Source organism: Carassius gibelio, chromosome B7 (assembly GCF_023724105.1).
Source record: "Carassius gibelio isolate Cgi1373 ecotype wild population from Czech Republic chromosome B7, carGib1.2-hapl.c, whole genome shotgun sequence".
Classification (NCBI taxonomy): domain Eukaryota; kingdom Metazoa; phylum Chordata; class Actinopteri; order Cypriniformes; family Cyprinidae; genus Carassius; species Carassius gibelio.
The window spans coordinates 28,772,231-28,793,995 of NC_068402.1; the positions used below are offsets into that span (position 1 = coordinate 28,772,231).

The following is a 21,765-nucleotide window of genomic DNA, read 5'->3' on the forward strand; positions in this document are numbered from 1 at the left end:
TGAAAGATCATGTGGCACTCTGCACTGTAGTACTGTAATTTATTCATATTTAATATAACAATATTGTTGCTGTATAGTTAAACAATATTACATAAAAGGTAACACGCCTTTTTTAAGGTGCAATTTTCGCCATTTACAAACCATTAACTATGACTATTGCCTCAATAGACTTGTAATTTGCTGCTTATTAATAGGTAATAAGGTAGTTGTAAGGTTTATGTATTGGGTAGGATTAGAGATGTAGAATAGGGTCATGCATAATATGTGATTCACTAATAAACAGCTAAAATGTTAATACTAGGCATTCTAATAAGCAACTAGGTGATAGTGAGAATTGGTCCCTATACTAAAGTGTAACTCAAATATATTTTAACTATATTTCTTTGAAATAACAAGTGGCAATGGGCTATTCACAATAAAACCAGGAATGTGCATTACAAAAGAAAACAGAGTCCATTTTGATTTCAGGTTGTCTTTAATAAGTCAGTCGCAGCAAACACTGGTCACCATACAGGCATGTTACTACACATAGAAATTACCCTTCAACCCCATCTCTCTCTCTCTCTCTCTCTCTCTCTCTTCCTTGCTGGTGACAAAACTCGCTCGCTCACACTACGAACAGTCAGGCCATTTCCTGGGAAAAGAAGCTGCTGGGATATTTGTAGCCATCATTGATCGAAGCTGGATGTAATACCCATGATGCATTGCTGTTTAAATTAGGAGGGAGTGTGGGAGTGTTAAAGAAAGTAAGAGACAGAGTAGAAACTATGAGGATTTTTCAAGGACGATGTGGCATGTTTTCCATACAATCAGCAAGACAAGAATGAGAGAAAGCTTTTTTTTTTTTCTTTTTTTTTCTGATAAAGAAACAAGAAATTGAATTAGCAATTCAGATTCACATATTCAGCCTGCTATGCAATTTGCATTACTTCTTTTTTTTTATCTTATACTTGTTCCTAGAAAACAAAAGACACGTGTTGTAAGCCATTGTGCCATATACAATCTTTTATTTACTGTGAACAAAACAGTAAATATTATCATTCTGTTTTTTTAAATTATTATTAACCTACTATAGAAACCTCAGATTAACCAAGAAACAACTAATAGTAGCAGCGATCATAGTGTTATTAATTTATTATTATTATTATTTTCAATATCCATATTTTTCTCCCAGCTGAATATGCAGATACAATTATGTGTAAGCCATCTGTTTCACAAAAAGTTATAAACACTGTGGCTCTGTAACCAGGGTTATTACTGTATTATTATCTAAAACTAGCTATTAACTATTGTACATAAACATAAATATAATAAATGATTGACATAAAGTTGAAATACTATATATATATATATATATATATATATATATATATATATATATATATATATATATATATATATATATATATATATATATATATAATTTAAAGTACAAACAAATAAATTAAGCTAATCCAAATTTTAAGAAAATCTTTAATAGTGTAAAAATAAACTCATCTTGACCAGTCCAACACAGTGCATTGGCTCAAAAAAGTAGTGCAAGTTTGGGACTGAACTCTTGTAGACAAGTGCCAAGTTCTGGTAAATTATTTTGCATCATTAGTGATGCATTTTCTCCATATTATTCAGTGTCTCATCCCTACCTATAATCGTCTTTATAGTACAAAAATATATATTACCTAGATAAAACTGAGCCGCTTGTCCCCCAGGACTGACTGCTATTTGAGTGCAGCTGACTATTATGTTGATCAGATTTAGGCTATCTCTTTCTAAGGCTTTGATACAACTCATGCATATTAAACCAGATTGGGAGCCAATCTACCATTACACAAATCTGTTATGTCCGTGGAAGATCAGAGTGGTAGGCCTGAGGCAGGACAGGGTTTAATGGTCAGGTTTTTCTGTATATGCTCATATTTCTAGGGGCACATACCTCCCATTTTCCCTTTAAAAAAATAAATAAATAACAAATTCGAATTTATTTATTTGCCTGTACTTCATGTTGACATGAACAGCGACAAAAGGCAGACTTCATCTACATAGTGAAAGGTTCGAAAGGGCTCCTCTTTTAGAGCACTGTGTGTATGCGTGTGGGAGAGTGCCTTATGATGGACGGCTTTAGTTCAGTCCTTGAGGGTGAAGCAACAAGGATTTATCTGTGTTGTGTCTGATAGGCGGCATGTGAAGCGGGCACTAATGTGGCATATTTATGGGGCAACTCTGTTCCATTATCATCTGTAGGGGAGGCCACAGGGCAGAATTTGCTCTTCCTGTAGTAAACACCATCTCTGAGAAGAGAGAGAGGGCTTGCCTGACAACTACTGCAAATTCTAAAATCAAGTCATGTTTTGAAACCATTAATAGTCGGATAGGGTGGTTGCAGTCTTAAGTTTTTTTTTTTTTTTTTTTACGCATTCATACCATACTTTTCCACTTAAATGCTTGCTGTGTAGGTGGGTTGCAACGTAAAAAAACAGCAATTGGTCCAGACTTATTGTATAAGACAGGAGGTCTTGCTTTGCTATGACTTACAGCTCAAAGGTTGCCACAAATCTACACATGCCAGTGAGAACCCTTTGGCAAACGTTCCGTTAACCAGTGAGCAACATTGACAGAACATTCTCCGAGTGCTCGCTCTTGAATAAGTACCTACGCACAACTGTCACATCTGTGGCGCAAAGACGTCAATAAATCTCGCCACTAATGCATGCAGGAAATCTCGAGCTTGTCCAATATTAATGATAGCTTGCTTGGCTTTGCTGTACTGTACATCTCTTCCAGACACTCTAAGTGGAAAAAGCTTTCTCAGCTAATGGTAGAGTAATACAGAATAAAGTCTTTTTCAGGCTCCCACTTCTACCATACTTTACTGCGGAAATTCTATAAAATGCCCTATAACCAATAGTGACCCCCCTGCCCCCCCAAAAAATAAAAAATGAAAGCAGGTAATAGTAGCCCTCCTGAGTGCGGTGGATGCGAAACATTCTATAGCTTTTGCTAACCGCTAAGTTAAAGCACTTAACTTGGAAAATATACATTGAGAAGCCAGAAACAAGCCTATTTTTTAGCACAACCAAGCAATTCATATTTTGCATAAGTAATTCATATGAGACAGCAATATTGTAAGAAATCTCATGAGACCCAAGTCCTACACCAAACCCTAAACCAGAGGTTTCAACTGGCCTCCACAACTCGAAATCCACTTTCCTGAAGAGCTTAGCTCCAACCTTGATCAAACTCACCTTCCTTTAACTTTTCTAGCGATCCTAAAGAACTTTATTAGCTTGTTCAGTTCCGTTTGATTAGGGTTGGACCGAACCTGACTTCAAGGACCAGAGTTGAGAACCCCTGCCCCAATCTTAACCATGAAGTTATGATAATTATTATAATTCTCAGAATATAGCACATACCCTTGTTTTCTGGGTCACATTAGCGGTCTTTTTCTCCTCCACATTCCATATCTTACTTTCATCAAGTCAGCATTTCCAGTTACAAAAACCTTTTCCCTTTCTTCACAAGCAGAGAAATTGTTATAATGATCACATACTTGCACTCCAGCTCTATTAATATTTTATTTGCCTCGAAAGATCACACAGAGGAAAATAAAGCATCCTTACTTACAGCTTATGTGTTTGTGAAGCTGTGTTAGCAGCTCTGATGCACTTTCACATGAATCGTGAGCAATCTTGTTTTATGAAAAGCTGCTCTTTTCATTTTGGCGATTCCTGTTTTATTTTATTTTTTTATGTGTGCGCAGGGTCAAATCCTGCCACATCACATGGATTCTCACCAGCCCGTGTCATTTGACTCTGAAAAGACAGCCAAGTGATTCATCATCGGCGAGCGATGGAGTCACTTTTCATCATTCTTTTAATAATACTAATGCACTCGCACCCCCTCCAACAGAGTGTACGACAATACAAGCCCTTTATGCCATACAATAGATTAGCCAAGCCCTTGAGGGAGGAGAACAAATTAAGCAAGCGCCTTATCCTCCATTTCTTATGTAGCAAATATATATAATGAGCACTCTTAAGCGATGGAGAAAATTAAATGCTAATGTAGGGGAGAAGTTGAAAGAAATGATATGTTTCGGGCTTCTAGCTGTAGCTTTTTCACATTGTGCTTATTTGCATTCTTGAGAACTTCTTCTGATTGTTAGTCCATTCTCGTTGCTGAAGTAATGCGAGTGGGAAGGTTCGAATGCTTTCTCTAGTTAATGGCTTTTAGTGCGTCTGTATTAGGTGGGAGATGATCCACCTATCACAGGAGCTCCTTTGCGGTCCATTATGCCTTCATCTACAGCATAATGTTGATAGCCAAATCCGCTAACCCTTTAAATGTGAAGAAAATGTGCAATTCTCCTCATGAGCTAATGGAAAAAGAAAAGGAACGGAATAGAAGCCAACGGTGTTACAGAGGAGATGGAACAGAAGGCAGAGGGGAAAGTGAGAGAAGAGTTTGTCATTCTGTGTGCAGCTCCTCACCCACAGTGGCGTGGGGTCATGTTTAGACGCTAGCATGGACATGGCTTTCAGTCAAGTGTGAGAGAGTTTAGCGAGAATGTTTTAGGGGTTGACCGAGATAGGCCTGTCCTAAATATACACTCTCCATGGCCCAGGGTGAATTATACACTGGCAGCTTGGGCTGTGTTGTAAATGTCAGTGAATGCGACAGACCAGGAGACAGCTAGAGCAGTCATGTATGAACATCATACACTCCACACAGCCCAACTGCATCGGTATTATGGTCGGCATACGTACCGCTGCAAGGCTACTGGATTTGTTTCTTCGTAAAATGTACATTAATGTCAGTAATTACAACAATGTGAACCTCAAAGTCAGCGTAATATTTTTTTTTTGTCTTTTTAATTTTTTTAATGACATGGATACCCAGTAACCACAGATTTACCGAAGTAAAAAAAAAGTACCAAAACTGCTATTGTGTTAATATCTTTTAATACATTTTAGCATGGTAATGTTTTAAGTTATATATAATGGTAACAAAATAAGTACATTTTAGTGTATAATTAAAAAAATATTTATTACAGAAATAATATACTTAAAACTGTTCTTAAGTGGGTACTGGATGCAATGTTTTTGCATGTTTAAATGTATCTTAAATGTGAATTTAAGGCAGTTAACTGAACTCCAGAGTGCATATTTATTTGTTAGTTAATTTTATCCACTTAAGAACGTATTTAAATATAATTCTGGTGATACTTTAGAATAGGGAACACATATTCAACTATTAATTAATATCAATAGCCTATAATATTTAACGATATTTAATATTTGAATACAATAATTAATATTTTTGCTTATTAATAGTAAGTTAGTTGTTAACTTTATGTATGTTTATAGGGATCTGAAGGGATCTGAAATAAAATCATGCAGAATAAGGCATTTATCTTTGCTTTATAAATACTAACAGACAGCCAGTATGTTAGTAATATACTTGCTAATAAGCAGCTAGTTAATAGTGAGAATTGGTGCTTAAAATAAAGTCTAAGTAAACTAGTAAACGTAAAAAAAGTAAGCTAACTAAAATATACTTTAACATTAATTCTGTTAAAACACATGTTGTGTATTTAAACATTTAAAATGTGCATCTTTTAATTTGACAATTACAAAGAGCATTTTTTTGTGAACTTAAGTGTACTTCATGAGTGCACTTAAGTGTGTTAAGAAATAGTCAGGAAAGTGTACTGTCTTAAGCAGCATTTAATTGCAATGATATTATATTATCGGCAAATACGTCTGTACATATTTTAAGATTTGAAGTAAACTTAAGTGTACATTCAGTGCAATAACGTACACTTCTTTTTGACAAGAGATTTTATGAAACACCTAAATAAATACTATAAATGCAAGCATATTATATTCATTCAGTATATGGCATTGCCATATGATTGTTTCACTATTCTATGCAATCTTTTGTTGGGTACTTTAGCAGAACCTATGGTTGCCATGGTAAATGTTTAACCTGTCTGAATGCTCATGCTATTTCTACTGTACATGGCTTGTGCATTAAGCAGTTCTCTCACACTTTATGAATTTTGATGCGACTTGTATTTAGCACTTCCATTTGAAATCTTTCCGTGGAAGTTTTAGCAGGAGGTGTGTGCCAGGGCATGATTCTCTCTGTGTGCATTCTTTTTTTCCCCCGGTGGACCCTGTTGATCGTGCAATATTACAGCCAGGAGTAAGTCTTATTAAATTGCCTCGCACATTACCAGCCTCTCTATGCAGCTCACTCACTGCACACGGAATATGGAGGAAAATGTACTGCTTATTAGATTTTCAGGTGGTGCGTCAGCAATGTTAAAATCTATTGCTTTTTATAATGACAGCCTCACACTACTATTAGAGCCATTTCGTGGGTACTATTTCATTTTTATTTTGTACCCCGTCCAACTTTAAAGTCCAATACTGCTATTGATAAAGAGCCAAACCATTCAGCTCATAATAAAAATAAAAGCAACATTTCATCCTGATTAATGCGCTGCACGTTTCTAGTGATATATGAGGGTGTAGTTTAAAGATGCTTTTAGGCAGAATACTTCATTTGAAATGTTTCATCGAAAATCTTCTTCAATAACCAGCGTCGCTGCTGAACAACAATTAATGCACATTATCTTAAGCGATAAGCGGTGAATGTAGATGTTTATTGAGTTTAGTTTCATGGCGGGCATGTTTAACGCTCTCCTGCTAAGTAAAGTCACTTTTCACAAGCTTAGCCTTTTGAACACTGTGCTCTGCTGAATTCATCAAGAGCTTTCTGCTGTTGTTTATTATGCTGGCATGACAAGTGATGCAGTGTGCCGGCCGGGAAACGGGACAGATTTCCATATGACCTTGCGTAATACAATTGCGCACGGGAGAACTTGTGGATAGTTTTATTGCTGAGAGTTGATCGACTCTGTTGATTTTTTTTTTTTTTTTCTCTGAGATTTAAAAGAGTATGACGGCTAAAAGTCAGATAGCTTAAATCAGCTAGCGTGCATGCACGCATACGAACGAGAAGAAACAGATTGCATTTCTGGAATAGGCTCCAGCTGTTAAGGTCTCCCTAGTGGTTTCTCATTGTGGAGACACGGCGAACCTAAGTAAGAGATGAGCCGCCTTAAACCTTTATGCATTCTCTCCGAGCTCACTGTTGCCTACTGTACCCTGTCTGTCAGCGCCGCGCTGTGATGTGCGCCTTTATCAGAGACAGCACACAGGAAGATGAGCTTTTTTTCATCAGTTTTATCATCGTTAGGGAGTGTGAAGCCAGTGCTGTCGAGACAACCTGATGGCATGAAAGTTTGATGCAGAAAATATCCTGTAGGTGTTGAATTTTTAATGACATGACAGCAGACGGAATTATCAGCGCCCCCTCTTGCCACGCTCAAAGCTAGTAAACCCCTCCAGCACCTCATCTATATACGACGAAGATGTTTTCTCCTCGCCGCTAATGTTCTCTTTTTGTCTCTCTCAGCGTCTGCGCTTTCCTTAATGCTGCGCTACAGAGAGACAATTATAAGGAAACATGCTTCTGACGTGTTTGTCCAGTCTTGCATGAGGGCTCCAGTGAAAATCATGCTTGGCTTTTTGGAAAACAGGTTCAGCCTTCTTGGCATTCACAAACAATCCGAGTATTGGCTCTCAGTCCACCCGTAGCTGATTGATATTTAGAGATGTTTGTGGGACCAAAACTGTTTGAACTGCAGCGTTCATAACAGACTCATCAGCCCCTTGGATCAATAAGGATAAATATTTCCCACAGCCCCACTGCTTGAGAATCAGTGTTGCACTGCTAGGTGGGAATCGGCAAAAATCAATCCACCTGAAAGAGAAAGAGAGCGAGAGAGAGAGAGTAGGATAGGGAAGAAATGCGGAAACCTTCAAGCCTGCTAAATTGCCATTCCTAATGGTCAACCGTCAGAATCTGGCCAAAAACAACCTTATATATATATATGCTGGTAATTCAGTCTTAAATATTACAATCAAGTATTAATGCAGGATTTCTTTTTTTTTTTTTTAATTGACTAAACTGTACTGATTTAAGTTCTTTAAAATTTAACTTTAACATTTGAAAAGGCTTTATGGATTATAAATGAATGATAGCATAATGCATTATACATATGATACATTTGAATCCACTAAGTAACTGATGTACACTACAGTCTGCACTTGTCCACAAATCATTTGAATTCTGTATTAATGCAACTGTAAACAACCTAGCAAATCGTGTCAGAAATAATTTGCTTCTATTATAATGAAGCACTGAACAACGCCGTTACCAGCAATCGTAAAAGAGCATTTTTCCCCCTCTGCTTTTGAAAATTGTATTCCTCCGTATTTGTTTTCCAATACAGATATCTAAAAGAAAGAAAGAAAGAAAGAAAGAAAGAAAGAAAAAAGAAAGAAAGAAAAATAAACTTAATTCAAAAGGAAAACAAGCTTATTTTTCTTTCTCCACTGGTAGAATTTGTTTTTCTTTTGTTTTAAGAATAAAATCACTTAATTTAGATATTTTGGAAAACAAGACTTGATATAAGAATCTTTAGATATGTGTGTGGTGAACAGTAAAACTGCAGTATTTCTGCTACAAACCAGTGTGTTTATTATTATACTAGTTAATTAAAATAATATGACAATACCAGTTAACGGCATCAAGCAGAATAATGGACTGGTTTTATACAGCTAATAGCTAACTAGAAGCAGCTGACACCAGAAGCCCTAGGCATTCATGTTAAATATGGCTGGGTCGGAACTTACAGTATGACAAAATCTCTTCCGGTTGACATATTTCTATCACCTTGTTTTCCCTTCAAAGCAAGCATGCAAATAGATTGCTGGGACACCCAGTTCATGCCAATTCAGACATTTTTAAATAATCTCAGCTTTAAACAGAAAGAGACCGTTTGGTTCAGAAGACTTGAACCCCTTTTGCCAATAAAACCATCTTTATTGCTGCTGTGTTCTCTATCTCTCCATTTATTTTAGTTTGTGTGAGTGTGTGTGTGTGTGTGAGAGAGAGAAAGATTTAATTGAATCACTTTGCCCAGAGGAATTAGAGTCAAATGCGAGAAAGCGATGTGGCAAGGTGCTTTGATCGCTGCAGACACGAAGGCATAACCCCCCTGTGCAAGTGCATTTAATAAAGTATGCTCATTTTTCTGATTTTAGCTTGGGTGTGAAAAGGCTAAAAAACCTGTTTAATAATACACGCAGAGATTTTAAGCCGTTAGCTTAGCTCGTGTTAACATGCTGGCCCAACCTAGAGTATAGGGTTTCCAAATATATATGACAGGAATGAGAGATTTAATATAGGGTGTGATGTGAACATACAATGTTTTATCAAACCTGTCCTCACCCATAGATGATGTACTGTACAAACAGACATGGAGTTATTAGCATTAGCTCTTATTGTAAGCATACCTGCCATTACACACAATTTAAACCCTCTTCAGCTTCTAAACTAGAATACTGTACAGGTTCACAGCAAGTGGCCAGAACATGTGTGTGTGTGTGTTTAGTGTACATGTCAGCAGTCCTCAGGTACAGTATAGAGGCTAGTGATATCTTAGTTCCAGCTCAGGAGAGTGTAGCAGTGACAATGCACTGACACTGGCCTTGATTTAGCTCAAGCCACCTGTGGTACAGGCAAGAGACACACCATTGGGGCACATCTTCACGCTTACAGTCATTTCTAATAACACAGCACACCTGTAAGGGCTCTGTGCACCATCGCAAAGGAATATCAGTCACATGTGTGGCTCAGAAACACTGAGAAACTAGAATGTAATGAGGCTGCAGAAGTATTTCCAATTCTGACACACAATTTCACTGTTAATTCAAGTAGTAGTTTCATGAATAATATAATATAATATAATATAATATAATATAATATAATATAATATAATATAATATAATATAATATAATATAATATAATATAATATAATCAGCTCACTGGAGTACTTAAATCTGATTGGTCTGTCAGGACGTTCCACATGTGTTATTTCCACAATAATAACCACTGTCAGTAGTAATGCTGAATAACATTAAAAAAAAAAAATAATAATAGGTGAGATTTCTAATCAGTTTTGTCTTAGAATAATATATTATGTTGCCATAATTATTTATATAATGAAAAGTTGTATAATAAGTGGTATGACTGTACCATATCCCTTAAATATTTGTCTAGCTTGAACTTGTTCATTCTTCTTGGCTAAAAGCCACTTTCTATCAAATGTTTTCTTCTCAAGAGCTTTGCATTTATTATTAGTAGTTACTAATAATATATTTCAAAGCAAATCAATTTTGTGCCCAGATATTTATTTATGCAGGACATAGCCGTGTAATACACCGGATAATGTACATCAAGCCAGTTGTTAGTGCAAAATAAACCTCTTTATGATAATGTAATTTATGCATTTATATAATGTAATATAATATAATATAATAGTTATTTATTTATAATATAATTTATGTAATAATCTTTATTATTTTTTTTCATTGAAGTTACTGATTTAAATGAAAATATGACTCACATGCACATTTAAATGGTTTTTAAGATGACAAAATGGCTGCTGGAGGATAAAGGTGCTTAAAAGCACATGTTTTTTTTAGCATGCTGAATGTCACTGTTTAACATCATGGGACCACGTAAATGAATTTAAGCCTTTAGTGTGAGCGAAACCTCTACTGCATTAAGCTATTTTGCTATTACTTTGAAGTTAAGTTAGTATACGGCTTTAATGTGGCACCTTTCTGGCTCCATCGAATTAAAGTGTGTCTTTGCACAAAGGGCTCTTCAAACAGGAGTGATTCTGAGAAGTTTAAAGTTTTTTGGGTGCTAAATTAAGAGCATAAAATGGGCCGCGGTAATGCTTTAGCAATTATCTGTTCCCACGCTTCCCAGTTTCCGGGCAAAAAGAATGTGTTGTTCTTCATATTGTCAGGGCCCATATACGCTTGTCCCCATTTTGTCTTTCCCAGATAATCACTTTGTTAAAAACCTCGAAAACAAACCACGGAAGTTGCTTGCAGTCTGCATGTCTTTGCCCAGTTCACTGGTCCTTAATGAAAGCCTCATAAAACCAAAGCCTGTCCAGGCTGAGAACTTTCTGCAAAAGTTCACTTGACTTTTGATGAGGTGCTAGTCTGAGAATCAGAGGACATCTCATCAAGACCTCCCGGCTTAACCCCGCGGAAATACGAACCCCCGCTCATTTTGCAAGTTTTCGCTCAATTTCAGCTGGCCTGAAGGGCCAAAACCCTCCAGTGTTTGAGATCTGGAGCAGCCAGCTAGACCCTCTCTATCTCCGGTTTACTTAATTAGCCTCTAACACCCCTTGGCATGCTAGGATTTAAACGTGGTGACTCAATCTGGTCCCTTTTCCATAAGAAATATATGCAGGGTCCACTGCTCTGGCAAAGCGGTGAAGTGTGAGGCCAGTTAGGTCGACTAACAGAGAGGTTATGAGTCCATATATCCGCAGGGATGGCGAGTTGTGCGCCGTTGATGAGATGAGATTGTACAACGTGTAACATCCACGACTGGAAGTATCCTCACATTATGACACCATTTCTCACCTGAATTTGTTTGTGCTGGAAAAACAGTTTTTATTTGTGACCATGTATTAATCGATTAGGCCGGTGTAGCATTAAGTAAAGACACTTTGTTTTAAAACAGCACTATTGAGTTATTTAATGAAAAAATGCAAGTGGATGCTGCGTCCGTGTCAAATCATTGCAGAAACGATTGTTTGTGGTCCACTGTTAGGAAAATCATTCAATCTTCATTGTGTGCTTCAAACAATACAGTTTCCTTCTCCCAGGGTCCCTGTCTTTCATTTGGCTTCTCATTCTCTCGATCCCTGTCTTCCATCTATGTGTGTATGTGAGCTATATATATATATATATATATATATATAGAGAGAGAGAGAGAGAGAGAGAGAGAGAGAGAGAGAGAGAGAGAGAGAGGGAGAGAGAGAGAGAGAGAGAGAGCTATTCCATCCTCTGTTCTGTTCCCTCAGTGGTAAGTGGAGCAAAGCACAAACCAGTAGGTTTGTGGGATTTAATTGAAATTGTATTTTGACAAATACGCATTTAATGGTGTAAAATAGGCTATTGTGCATGTGCGTCTGGGAACGTGCGATAAGGCACCCAGTTCTGAGCCAATGAGACGAAGTCTAAAGACCAACAGTGAGGGAAAAAAAAGAAACACACAGCCACAAACACACACGCATGTGAGATTTTAATCCCCGTCTGTCTCTTACTTTCTATATATCTGTCTCTCTTTTAGCACAGTCAATCCTAGCTCAAGCCCTACCATTTTCTAATATATATATATATATATATGTTACAGTGTTTTACAATTGTTGCTGTCTGTCCACCTCCTGAATGCTTCTCACCATATCACTCATACTCTTTGTCATGGAAATGGTGTAATATGTGTGTTAGTGCTTGCAATGTGTTTGACCGTTGAAATGTTTTTGATTAATGTGGGGTGTGGGGGAGGGGGGCATTTACTTTATCTCCACATTTGTGAACGTTCCAGCCTCACTGGTCTTTTCAGATGTACACTGCATAATTGTAGTTTTTGGGATTGTGAAAATCTCTTCTGGTTTCCCAATTTAGAGAGCTAGACATGTCAGTGCTGCGATTGTGTATGCATATGAGCACACTCTGTCTTTTTTATGACAGATAGATGAGAAGTCAGGAAAATGAGGGTCAGCACCACATTTCCGAGACTCGTGATGCCTTCTGATGAGAGAGGGAGTGAGCGGGAGATGCCGAGAGAGGGAGTCGCATTAGGTAATTGGCAGTGAGATAGTCGGCAGAATGAAATTATGCTAGTTAATCTCTGCTCAATTAATCATAGCTGGAGAGCTCTAACGGTAGACTAATTATTTCCCCAAGTGCTTTTAAGCACCACAAGAGGCCACCTATACCTGTTCAACACTAGTGAGAATTTGCAAAGAGTTTGATGAAATTGGGTGCATTGCGGGTATTTTTTATGTGGTTATTATTATTATTATTATTATTATTATTATTATTATTATTATTATTGTTGTTGTTGTTGTTATTATTATTACTTCTGTATCTATTTATTTTACTTTACATGTTTTTAATTAACATTTCCACCACTTATACCACATAACCACATGGAGCCAGGCATTTAATTTTATTTATTTATTTTTTCATATATATTAGTAGAAGTTGCTGTTATGTCTGCTCAATAATAATAATAATAATAATAATAATAATAATTAATGTATTTTATTTTAGTTTTATTAAAATCGTATTACATTGTTAATAATAATAATAATAATAATAATAATAATAATAATAATAATAATAATAATTGTTACACAAACAAATGACATGCACAACTGTAAGAGTGTAGAGCTTGTTATTACTATACAGTAGCTCAGAAGCTTTGATTATTTTAGAGGGATTGGAATAAGGAACATCTGAGATTATATTGAAATATCGACTTATGATTTAAGATTTTGATCTCTTCTGAAACTGCAAGAAACATTTACATTTATAAGACATGAGGTTATTAGGCTTACTAAGAGAGACATCTGGGAAGCAAGGATCTAATTTTCTTTCATATCGATACGCAGGCTGTGGGCCGAGTCTGATGTAGAGATAGAGAAAGAGACAGGAGTGCAAGAGAGGAAAATAAATACACACATCACTCCACCGCACATCATTGCACCATGTCTGACATGGTTCTTCTTCTGCTGTTGTGTTACTGTACACTCTGTTGTCCTGGCTCACTGATGCAGCACCGCTGTAAGCATATGCAGTGCAACGCTGAGGTTACTGAAGCAAACCAGGTCAACAGCGGTCTTAGTCCTCCTGAAGCTCTACCGGCTCATTCTCGCCCATCACGCTAGCTCAGCTAAAGCACTCGTGAGCTGACTGCTGCGTTACCTCGTCTAATGCTATTAGAGGGCATTATGCTGTCAGTTTGCCGGGAATTTCCAAGGGAAAGCGCTAAAAAGTTACTTTTGATAGCTAAATTATTCTGTTTGCTCATCAGAGACACTGCTAATATCGGTCATATGGCCTCAAAAATTGTCTGAACTTTAATTTTAGTTCTTCACATTAAATATGAAGATGATCCACAATTTTTTTGACAACCAGATTTTTTTTTTCAAATAAATAGCCTTGTTTTCCTTAATTGTAAAAACTTAATAATTTATATATATATATATATTTCACTCTAAATAACCTTTTAAAGGTTCCATTGATGATAAGGATTCTAAATGGAACTACTGATGACAACAAAGAACATTTATTTTTAAGAATGTAATTGTCTATATACTTTTGTTTGTTTGTTTGTTTGTTTGTTTGTTTGTTTGTTTGTTTTGGTTGGGTGTCACTTTTTGTGTATAAAAGTGAAGTTGGATGGCAGATGTGATAGCATGAGTCTTGGTGTCCACAGTGTGCAAAGACATAAAGAAAGTGACAGAGAGAACATGAGATCAGCAGCCTAATGAGTCTACAAGGGCTGTTCAGCATTATTGAATCAAATGGACAGCACTAACTGGAAAGAAAAGAACAGTCTCCCTCGTTTTTCTTTTCCCTCAATATTCTAGCCTTTTCAGTGGTGTCTGGTGAAAAGAACAAGCATCTCTTGTGCAGACGCCTCCTAATGAAAATATAAAACTCGTGAAGCATCTGTGGACAAAGACAAGATAATGTGTTAAAGAGGGGTTTTAATCTCGCTAAGAGAAAGAGTGTGATGCTGCTTAGAGGCTGATTTTAGGTGCAAGAGAAAACAGACAGGGACATTCACAGAGGGACAAAACATCCCTGTTGTTGCAAAGATATGGAGAGACACTGGTGTCTCAATATGTGTATTTCACTGCTACACTGCAACCAAAAAGCAATATGCCAGCGAGATGTAATGATACAGTAGGTGAACAATACCAATGTGATGTACAGCATCTGCTGAGATTGTGATGTGTGAAACAAGTGGACACTTTGCCATCCCATAAGGCTACGGAAGCTGAAGAGCTGTCAGATTTGAAAAGTTGACAAAAAAAAAGGGGAGATGGCAGTGTTCTTGATGTAAAAAAAAAAGAAAAAAGGTTGTTCCTTGTAGTTGATTTGTATTGTTTTAACAAAAAAAAATTTTTTCACAGTTAATTGAATACCATTTGGGGTAGGTAGATTTTACATGAGGGCAAATGATGACAAAAAAAAATATTTTAGGTGGTGAACTATCCCTTTAAATATGTTCTTGTTGGCAATGATTTAGTCATTTCATGCTGTATTTATCTCCCAGTGTGAACAGCAGCATTACTTGACATTGACACTTCTTCTTGCGGTTTGTCGAGGCACATGTTATCGTGCGCGTGAACACATGTGGCAAATGCTATTCTGTAAATGCTGTTTATCTGTTGAATAATCTTGTGGATTCCGCTGAGATTTTAGACAGTCTCTCTCTCACAGACACACACAGAGCGACTGGACAGAAGGGTCAGCAAATTCTGGCTGGCAGTTATGTTTTGGCAGGGCCTCCCATCCGGAAAACAGAGAGCAAAAGAGCAGCCTGTAGTTCAGCAGGCCTCTGAGGGACGAGGCTTAACTTGCAGAAGATGAAAACACATGCACACGCAGAGCGCTGAAAATATAAAAGGACGACTAATGCTTTCACGCACAAACACGTTCACGCGTGCTAGAAAAGCTAGGCATTAAGCCTTAAACAGCAGGACAAAATACACACACACCCAAACACATAGATTACAAAATCCTCATATCCTTGTCAATTAGCTGAGCCTCTGGCCCACTTACAGCTTTCCAGAACCCTGCCACCAGCCACACAACAGCAGAGCTCCAACTGCGCCAGGGAATCCACTTTTGTCCACACGTAATTAACTCACAGAATAGCTCTGAGAGCCATATCTTCCGTTCCCCCCTCCCGCCGTTCCCCTGATCTCTCGTTTTCAAACCCTCAGTCGGAGAAGAGTGGATGTTTCTTTTGAGTTATTCAAAAGGACTGGCTGTGGAAAATGGCAGGCATTATACTCCGAGCCCCCGTCGGCAGAAAAGCCCACTATACGGAGTGACAGTTAGCGTGCCACAGAGCCGCATGCGTTTCCGGCTTTTCTGCAGCCCGGCGACATTCGCTCTGCCCTGGGCTAGAGGCCCGAATATGGCCCCCTTTGTTTGCTGTCTCCAAAGCCTCGCTTTTCAGGCTCAAAACCGAGTTTTAAAAGTGGCTTGGGGTCACATTTAAAGCCAAAGGGTTTTTTAGGGAGAATTTGAAAGGAAAAAAATGTCTTTTGGCTTTGCAAGCCATAGACATTTAGTTCCGCTAATGTTAACATAGTAAAAAAGTTAATATATATATATATATATATATATATATATATATATATATATATATATAAGAGAGAGAGAGAGAGATGAATGTAAATGGATCAGTGGATTTCAGACTTATTCACTCTTGTAAGATGTTCATTTCAATGAAACAAGGAGAAGGCAATGCCATTCTAGCAATGATTGAATTCATCTCAATGCAATTTTGACCTGTGTCTGCCCCCCATCTAAATGCTCTGAATTATCGCTGCTTCAGAGTCCATCTTTGAGTGACATCTTAAATGGTCTCCATCTTACTTCCATAATGAGCTGGAAGGGAGACAGAGATTGTGCAAATCACAATTACATGCTCTTATATTACATTAACTCCTGCCTAAAATCAGGCAATGTTCTGTTCCATTTGCAATGAGATTATTGGACAAAACTGTTCTAAGAAGGGAACCTAAAATAGGTGCACAAACTAGCAAAAGACAAAATCTAGTTAAGACTAGGCTGAAAAAATAAAAGGATTGCATAAGCTGGGAGAGAACAAACTTTTAGGCAAGAAAAAGAACATTGAACAGGAAACTATACTTAATATGCCAGCACTTATAAATTTCACTTGAATGCTTCAGCACACAAGCAGAATGGATAACAGACAAAATGATCTAATGTATAAAAATCCATCCATCTCTGACATTCAAAACTTTCCTAAATATATTCCAATGCTCAGACTAAAAAATAAAATGCATTTTTGTGAAATGTATGTGTATAATGTAATATATAGTTAATAGAGTTAATGACGAAATAGTTTTACAGAAGCGTAGCCTCCAGTAACAGGCTGTATGGCAGTGGTGTGCAAGGAGCACTAATGAAGTACCGCTCTCACGCATGCTGCTCCTTTTGTTGTTTTCCACTGGAGGAAACAATTGCTGAAGACGGCACAGTAAGCGATAGATGAAAAGCCAATGTACGGCCTTGAGGGACCGGAGTGGTATGAAAGCCAGACATTGGAGTTGTGAAGCTGTGGAGATGCGGTAGTGGTCTGAAAGACTGATCGGCATGAAATGTTCATCGACTGACTCTACACTGACTGAACACTAACAATCAAAACTGGCTGGACTTGCAGCTCTATGTGTACAGAATACTAGGTTGTTGGAAAATGCTAGATGTTGAATCACTTTAGTCTGAAGGACAGTTATACTCTGGAAGATAATGAACATTCTGTCATCATTCCAAATCAGTACGACTTTTTCCCAACTTTTCTTTTCTTTTTTAGAACATTCTGGCTAATCTTTTCTGTTTTATAAAAGTGAAGCACTGGATAGCTTTTAATTCACTGAAATGCTGGTCTAGTTCTCCTTGGCATGTCAATGAGAGAAAAAGAAATATCTGTCTGTTCTTTTGAGTGAACTCTTGAATGAATCAACTGATCCATTTCACACAAGTCTGAATTACTTTTCTGAAGAATATTCTGGACATGCCTTCCCATATACTGCATTAAAAGTGTGCGATTCTTTTGAACAAATGAATCAGTTGATCTAGTTCACAAAAGTCTAAATGATTCTTTCACAAGCCTTTCTTTCTTTCTTTCTTTCTTTCTTTCTTTCTTTCTTTCTTTCTTTCTTTTTCACATCATTCAGAATTTCTCTCTTTTTTGTTCGCTGAACTAAAGTTTTGAAAACACATTAGCTTTTCGTTTTTCCCTGCCAATTCCTTACAAAGTTTCCTTTACACAGTGTTTAAAAGAGATGAGCGTCTGATCACACGCTGACATCTTCCTGACAGTCGTGTATGTGAATAACCTGTTACAGTTCTTAATGCGTCTTTGAACACATTAACTGTCATATAAGATTTATCCAGCAATTTGGTAATCCCTGTCTGAAGCATTAACATTGCGGTGGCATATCGACGTCCTGCAGATTGGAGCCTACACACTCATCTTTGTTATTAGTGCTATTGAGGTACCGTCGCTTGACTGAGCGTGCATTGATGCATGACAGAGCTTTGTGGGGCGAACGTACATCCACACCTCTCCCTAGACACTGGGCAGCAATCCAGCCTTACGGTCTCATAAAAGCGCACAGGAAGCGGCACTGAACTCTTTCTGTGGTCTGGTGTCTCAGTCGGTCGCAACTAACCCTTACTTGCCCACATTGCAACCACACCGCAGAGACCGCCACTAAGGTTAACAGGAGCTCTTCAGGCATTATAGTCTGGCCTTGAGGTCAGGAGGCCATGTTTGGGGGTTCGCTTGAGGTCAGCAAATGGTCGTAATTGGACAAGGATGCTAAATCGTTTTGTGGCAACTGGTATCCTGAACAGTCTTGAGAGACCGCCTGAGTGGGTTTAAATGCCAGCCTGTTGTGATGGCTGACTGAAGAACGCCATTCATAGCACTCGTTCTTTTTAGCAGCATTTATTTTCCTGAAATTTAAAAGCTTAGCAGTAAAGTAGGCTGTGGAGCAACACGTTTGTTGCTCTTGTATAGATGAATTTATCTCTTATCTAACTCTTAATTTTTCTTAATCTGTCAATTAATATATTTGTATGGTCCACCATAGAAGACACTTTTTGAAATCATGCCATGTATTCAATTGATTCTCAGATAACTGCAACACATTATGATTTTTTTTTTTTTTTTTTTTTTGTATTTGTCTGATACCTTTCACTAAATTGATTAATCTTACATAGCATTGCACTGTGAAGGGACCGAACAGTGATTCTACCCTATTCTTTCTTTGCAGGAGAAAAAGAACATTAAAAGTAAGCCATGGTTAACCCAAAATTTTGCTCTTCAACAAAAGGCAGCATGCTTTCTCTTTTCTTTTTTTTTTTTTTTCTTTTTTCTTTTTTTTTTTTTAGATTTGCACTCACCCTCTCTTGCTTGTGCCATACCTCACGTTTGGTCATTAACCGACCATCTCTAACATTTGCAGCTTTGTGCTTTGGCATCGAAGCTTAGGGATTTCAGCATTTAGTGTTTGTGTGCACTTCAGCTTAGTGAACTTCATATTCAACCTTGTTTGTGCATAGACTTTTGGCGCATCTGATGGTTATCTGTTTGCTTTTCAAGTGTTTAAAAGTGTAAACAGAATTATATCCGTTTAGAAGACATTCTGAATAGAAGAGATATGAGATGTTAAGGATACTCATGGCTTTGTGGCTTTGAATCTAAAATCTCTTCTCCCAGCCTGGGAAAATAATTAATCATTCAGATGCGTAACAGTTAGAGCCTTTAGAAAATGCTTGTATAATCCTTTTTACTTACATACGTGAGATGTGAGATGTAACCCAATAGCACAACACTTTGCAGCAAATCCTCCAATATGTCGCTCCATAAGTACACTGTAGGTGTTCCCTCAGGCCAACGAGGGGATTAAACTAGAAAAAGACACTTTGACTTCTTTCCCGCACAACTTTGCTAAAATTTGATTGCCTTTGTAGAGTCAGCTATTAGTTGACACATAAAAAAAAACATGACGCATACACGACACTCGCATAAAAGCACATCGACTACACACACAGTTATTAGAGATAAATTCAGGTTATTAGTTTAGAAGTCAGAAGTCATGGAACAGTAGAATTGCCCCACGTTTTCAAAGCATGGTCTTCTTTTTAGAGCTCACATTATTTCTTCTTTTGTTTAATTTGTTTTTTAGCTTTAAGTGTTGTTGTTCGTGAATGTAGTTTTCCATTTTTGTGTGTGCTGTGGTATGTGTTTATCATGACATTACAGTGATTAAAAAATGAATAAAAAATTCCACAAAGCTGATCAAAAACATTTGTTGAACACTTACGATTCTAAGTCAATTTCATGAGACACATACCACAGTTATTTTATTATTATTTCAGTGTGCGTGTGTGTGTGTGTGTGTGTCAGTATTTCAGTGTTTTCTTCAGTTTCTCCAGTTGTATACAGCCAGATAGCGTCATTAATGTTCTACCGCTTCTGTCTCTTTCTCTCTGTTTCCCCCAGACTCTCGGCCCCTGCCTGACGTAGCTATGACGGGTAAATGCACGCGGGAGTGTGACGAATATGGCCACTCGGATGCCTGCTGGATGCCTGTGCGCACCTCGCCTGAACGTAGGCCCAAGGCCACCCCTCCCAAACTCTCCACCTTCATGACCTCCCCCGGGGGCAGCGTTGCCGAACAGCCTGGCAGCCAGGAGACCCTAGCTGTTGCCAACGGGGACCCCTCACACCTGCTGGGCGACCGTAACCGTAATCTCCTTAACAAGAAGATGGCCTCCTCCTCCTCATCCTACGACACCTTTAGTTCAGCTGGATTTTCTGCCAGCGAGGAAACATCTCGCCCCACCGAGGAGATTCCGCTAGCGCCCACGGGTGAATACAAGCCGACGCAATGCGGAACTCTCACCAGGCGGGAAGTTTACCTGTAATTGACACACAACGACTGCGAAGGGACGATGACAGTGACTCAGCATGGTCAGAGATGCTGTTAGCAAACCAAACCCTTAAACAAAAGCAACATGGATTTTCCTCAAACTGCTCGCACAACTAGTGTGTTGCTACTTTCAAACTTAAATAGCCGTCTGAGTAAAAACTGTGGAATTACATGTTGTAAATGTGTGTGAGAAGGATGAGGCGGAGGAGGGGGAAGTGGCCGAGGTGGAGAGAAGGGAATGTTGGTGGATCAGTGCAACTTTGCTGCTAGCGTATTGGGCTCGTAGACTTCCCCAAAGTGCTGCCTGGTTTCTGTAGACCTCTTTCTAAACATGCATGCATCATCTAGCCCCTTAAGAGTGTGTGCCCCTTGAAATGGACCTGGACTATACCTTTTTGTGTTTGTTTTTATAACTGAACGTGATCCGATGAGACTGGTTCTGTATTTTAATCCGTTTTTAATTTTGGGGGGGTGGGCGGGAGTGTTTTTATGTGGATGTATTATGTCCATATGCAATCAGTCGAAGTACTGAACTGTCCGGACAACCAATCCCATTAACAAAGAAAAAAAAAAAAAAAAAAAGACAGGCTAATGATGGACGACAATCATCGTACAATGATCAGTGATGGCATTTCTACATGATGTCGGAGCGTTTCGTACGTCGTCATTGACTTTAGCCTTTTACAAGGGTTTGTAGATACTCAAATGGCGCAAGTGAACGGCGTATGCGCTGACGAACTTACAGCGTGAGAAGCAAGTTTACCTGTGTGCCTATCAACTTTATGTACACGTGAAGGAACACAAGCATACACAGATCCACTAATGCACGTTTTTTTGTCGTGTGGGTGAAGTATTGTACATATACATATATAGATATATATATAATCTGTAAACATACTCTGGACACACGCATTGAATTCATGAGCGACCCGTTTTCATCCCGCTCACATGCACCTCTTGAAGTAGATGGAAGTTCTTTACATTGCAGAGCTTGTCAGTTATTTGCCTGAATTCCATGGGTTTGTGTAATTAAGGCTCATCC

At 38.1% G+C, this 21,765-nt stretch overlaps 1 protein-coding gene across 5 annotated transcripts in view; it reads left to right on the plus strand.

The window, feature by feature from the left end:
* pcdh7b (protocadherin 7b) overlaps nucleotides 1–21,183 on the plus strand; it is a 116,115-nt gene extending 94,932 nt beyond the window's left edge. For 2 of the 5 annotated variants that reach the window (XM_052561872.1, XM_052561873.1), the window contains exon 3: nucleotides 20,294–21,183. In XM_052561872.1, the coding sequence (XP_052417832.1) occupies nucleotides 20,294–20,718 (425 nt within the window). In that variant the 3' untranslated portion in view covers nucleotides 20,719–21,183. Of the gene's footprint in view, nucleotides 1–19,061; nucleotides 19,081–20,293 lie in introns of all 5 variants that reach the window. The other 3 variants (XM_052561874.1, XM_052561875.1, XM_052561876.1) reach the window with 3 other exon arrangements.
* The last annotated feature ends 582 nt before the right edge of the window (nucleotides 21,184–21,765 follow it).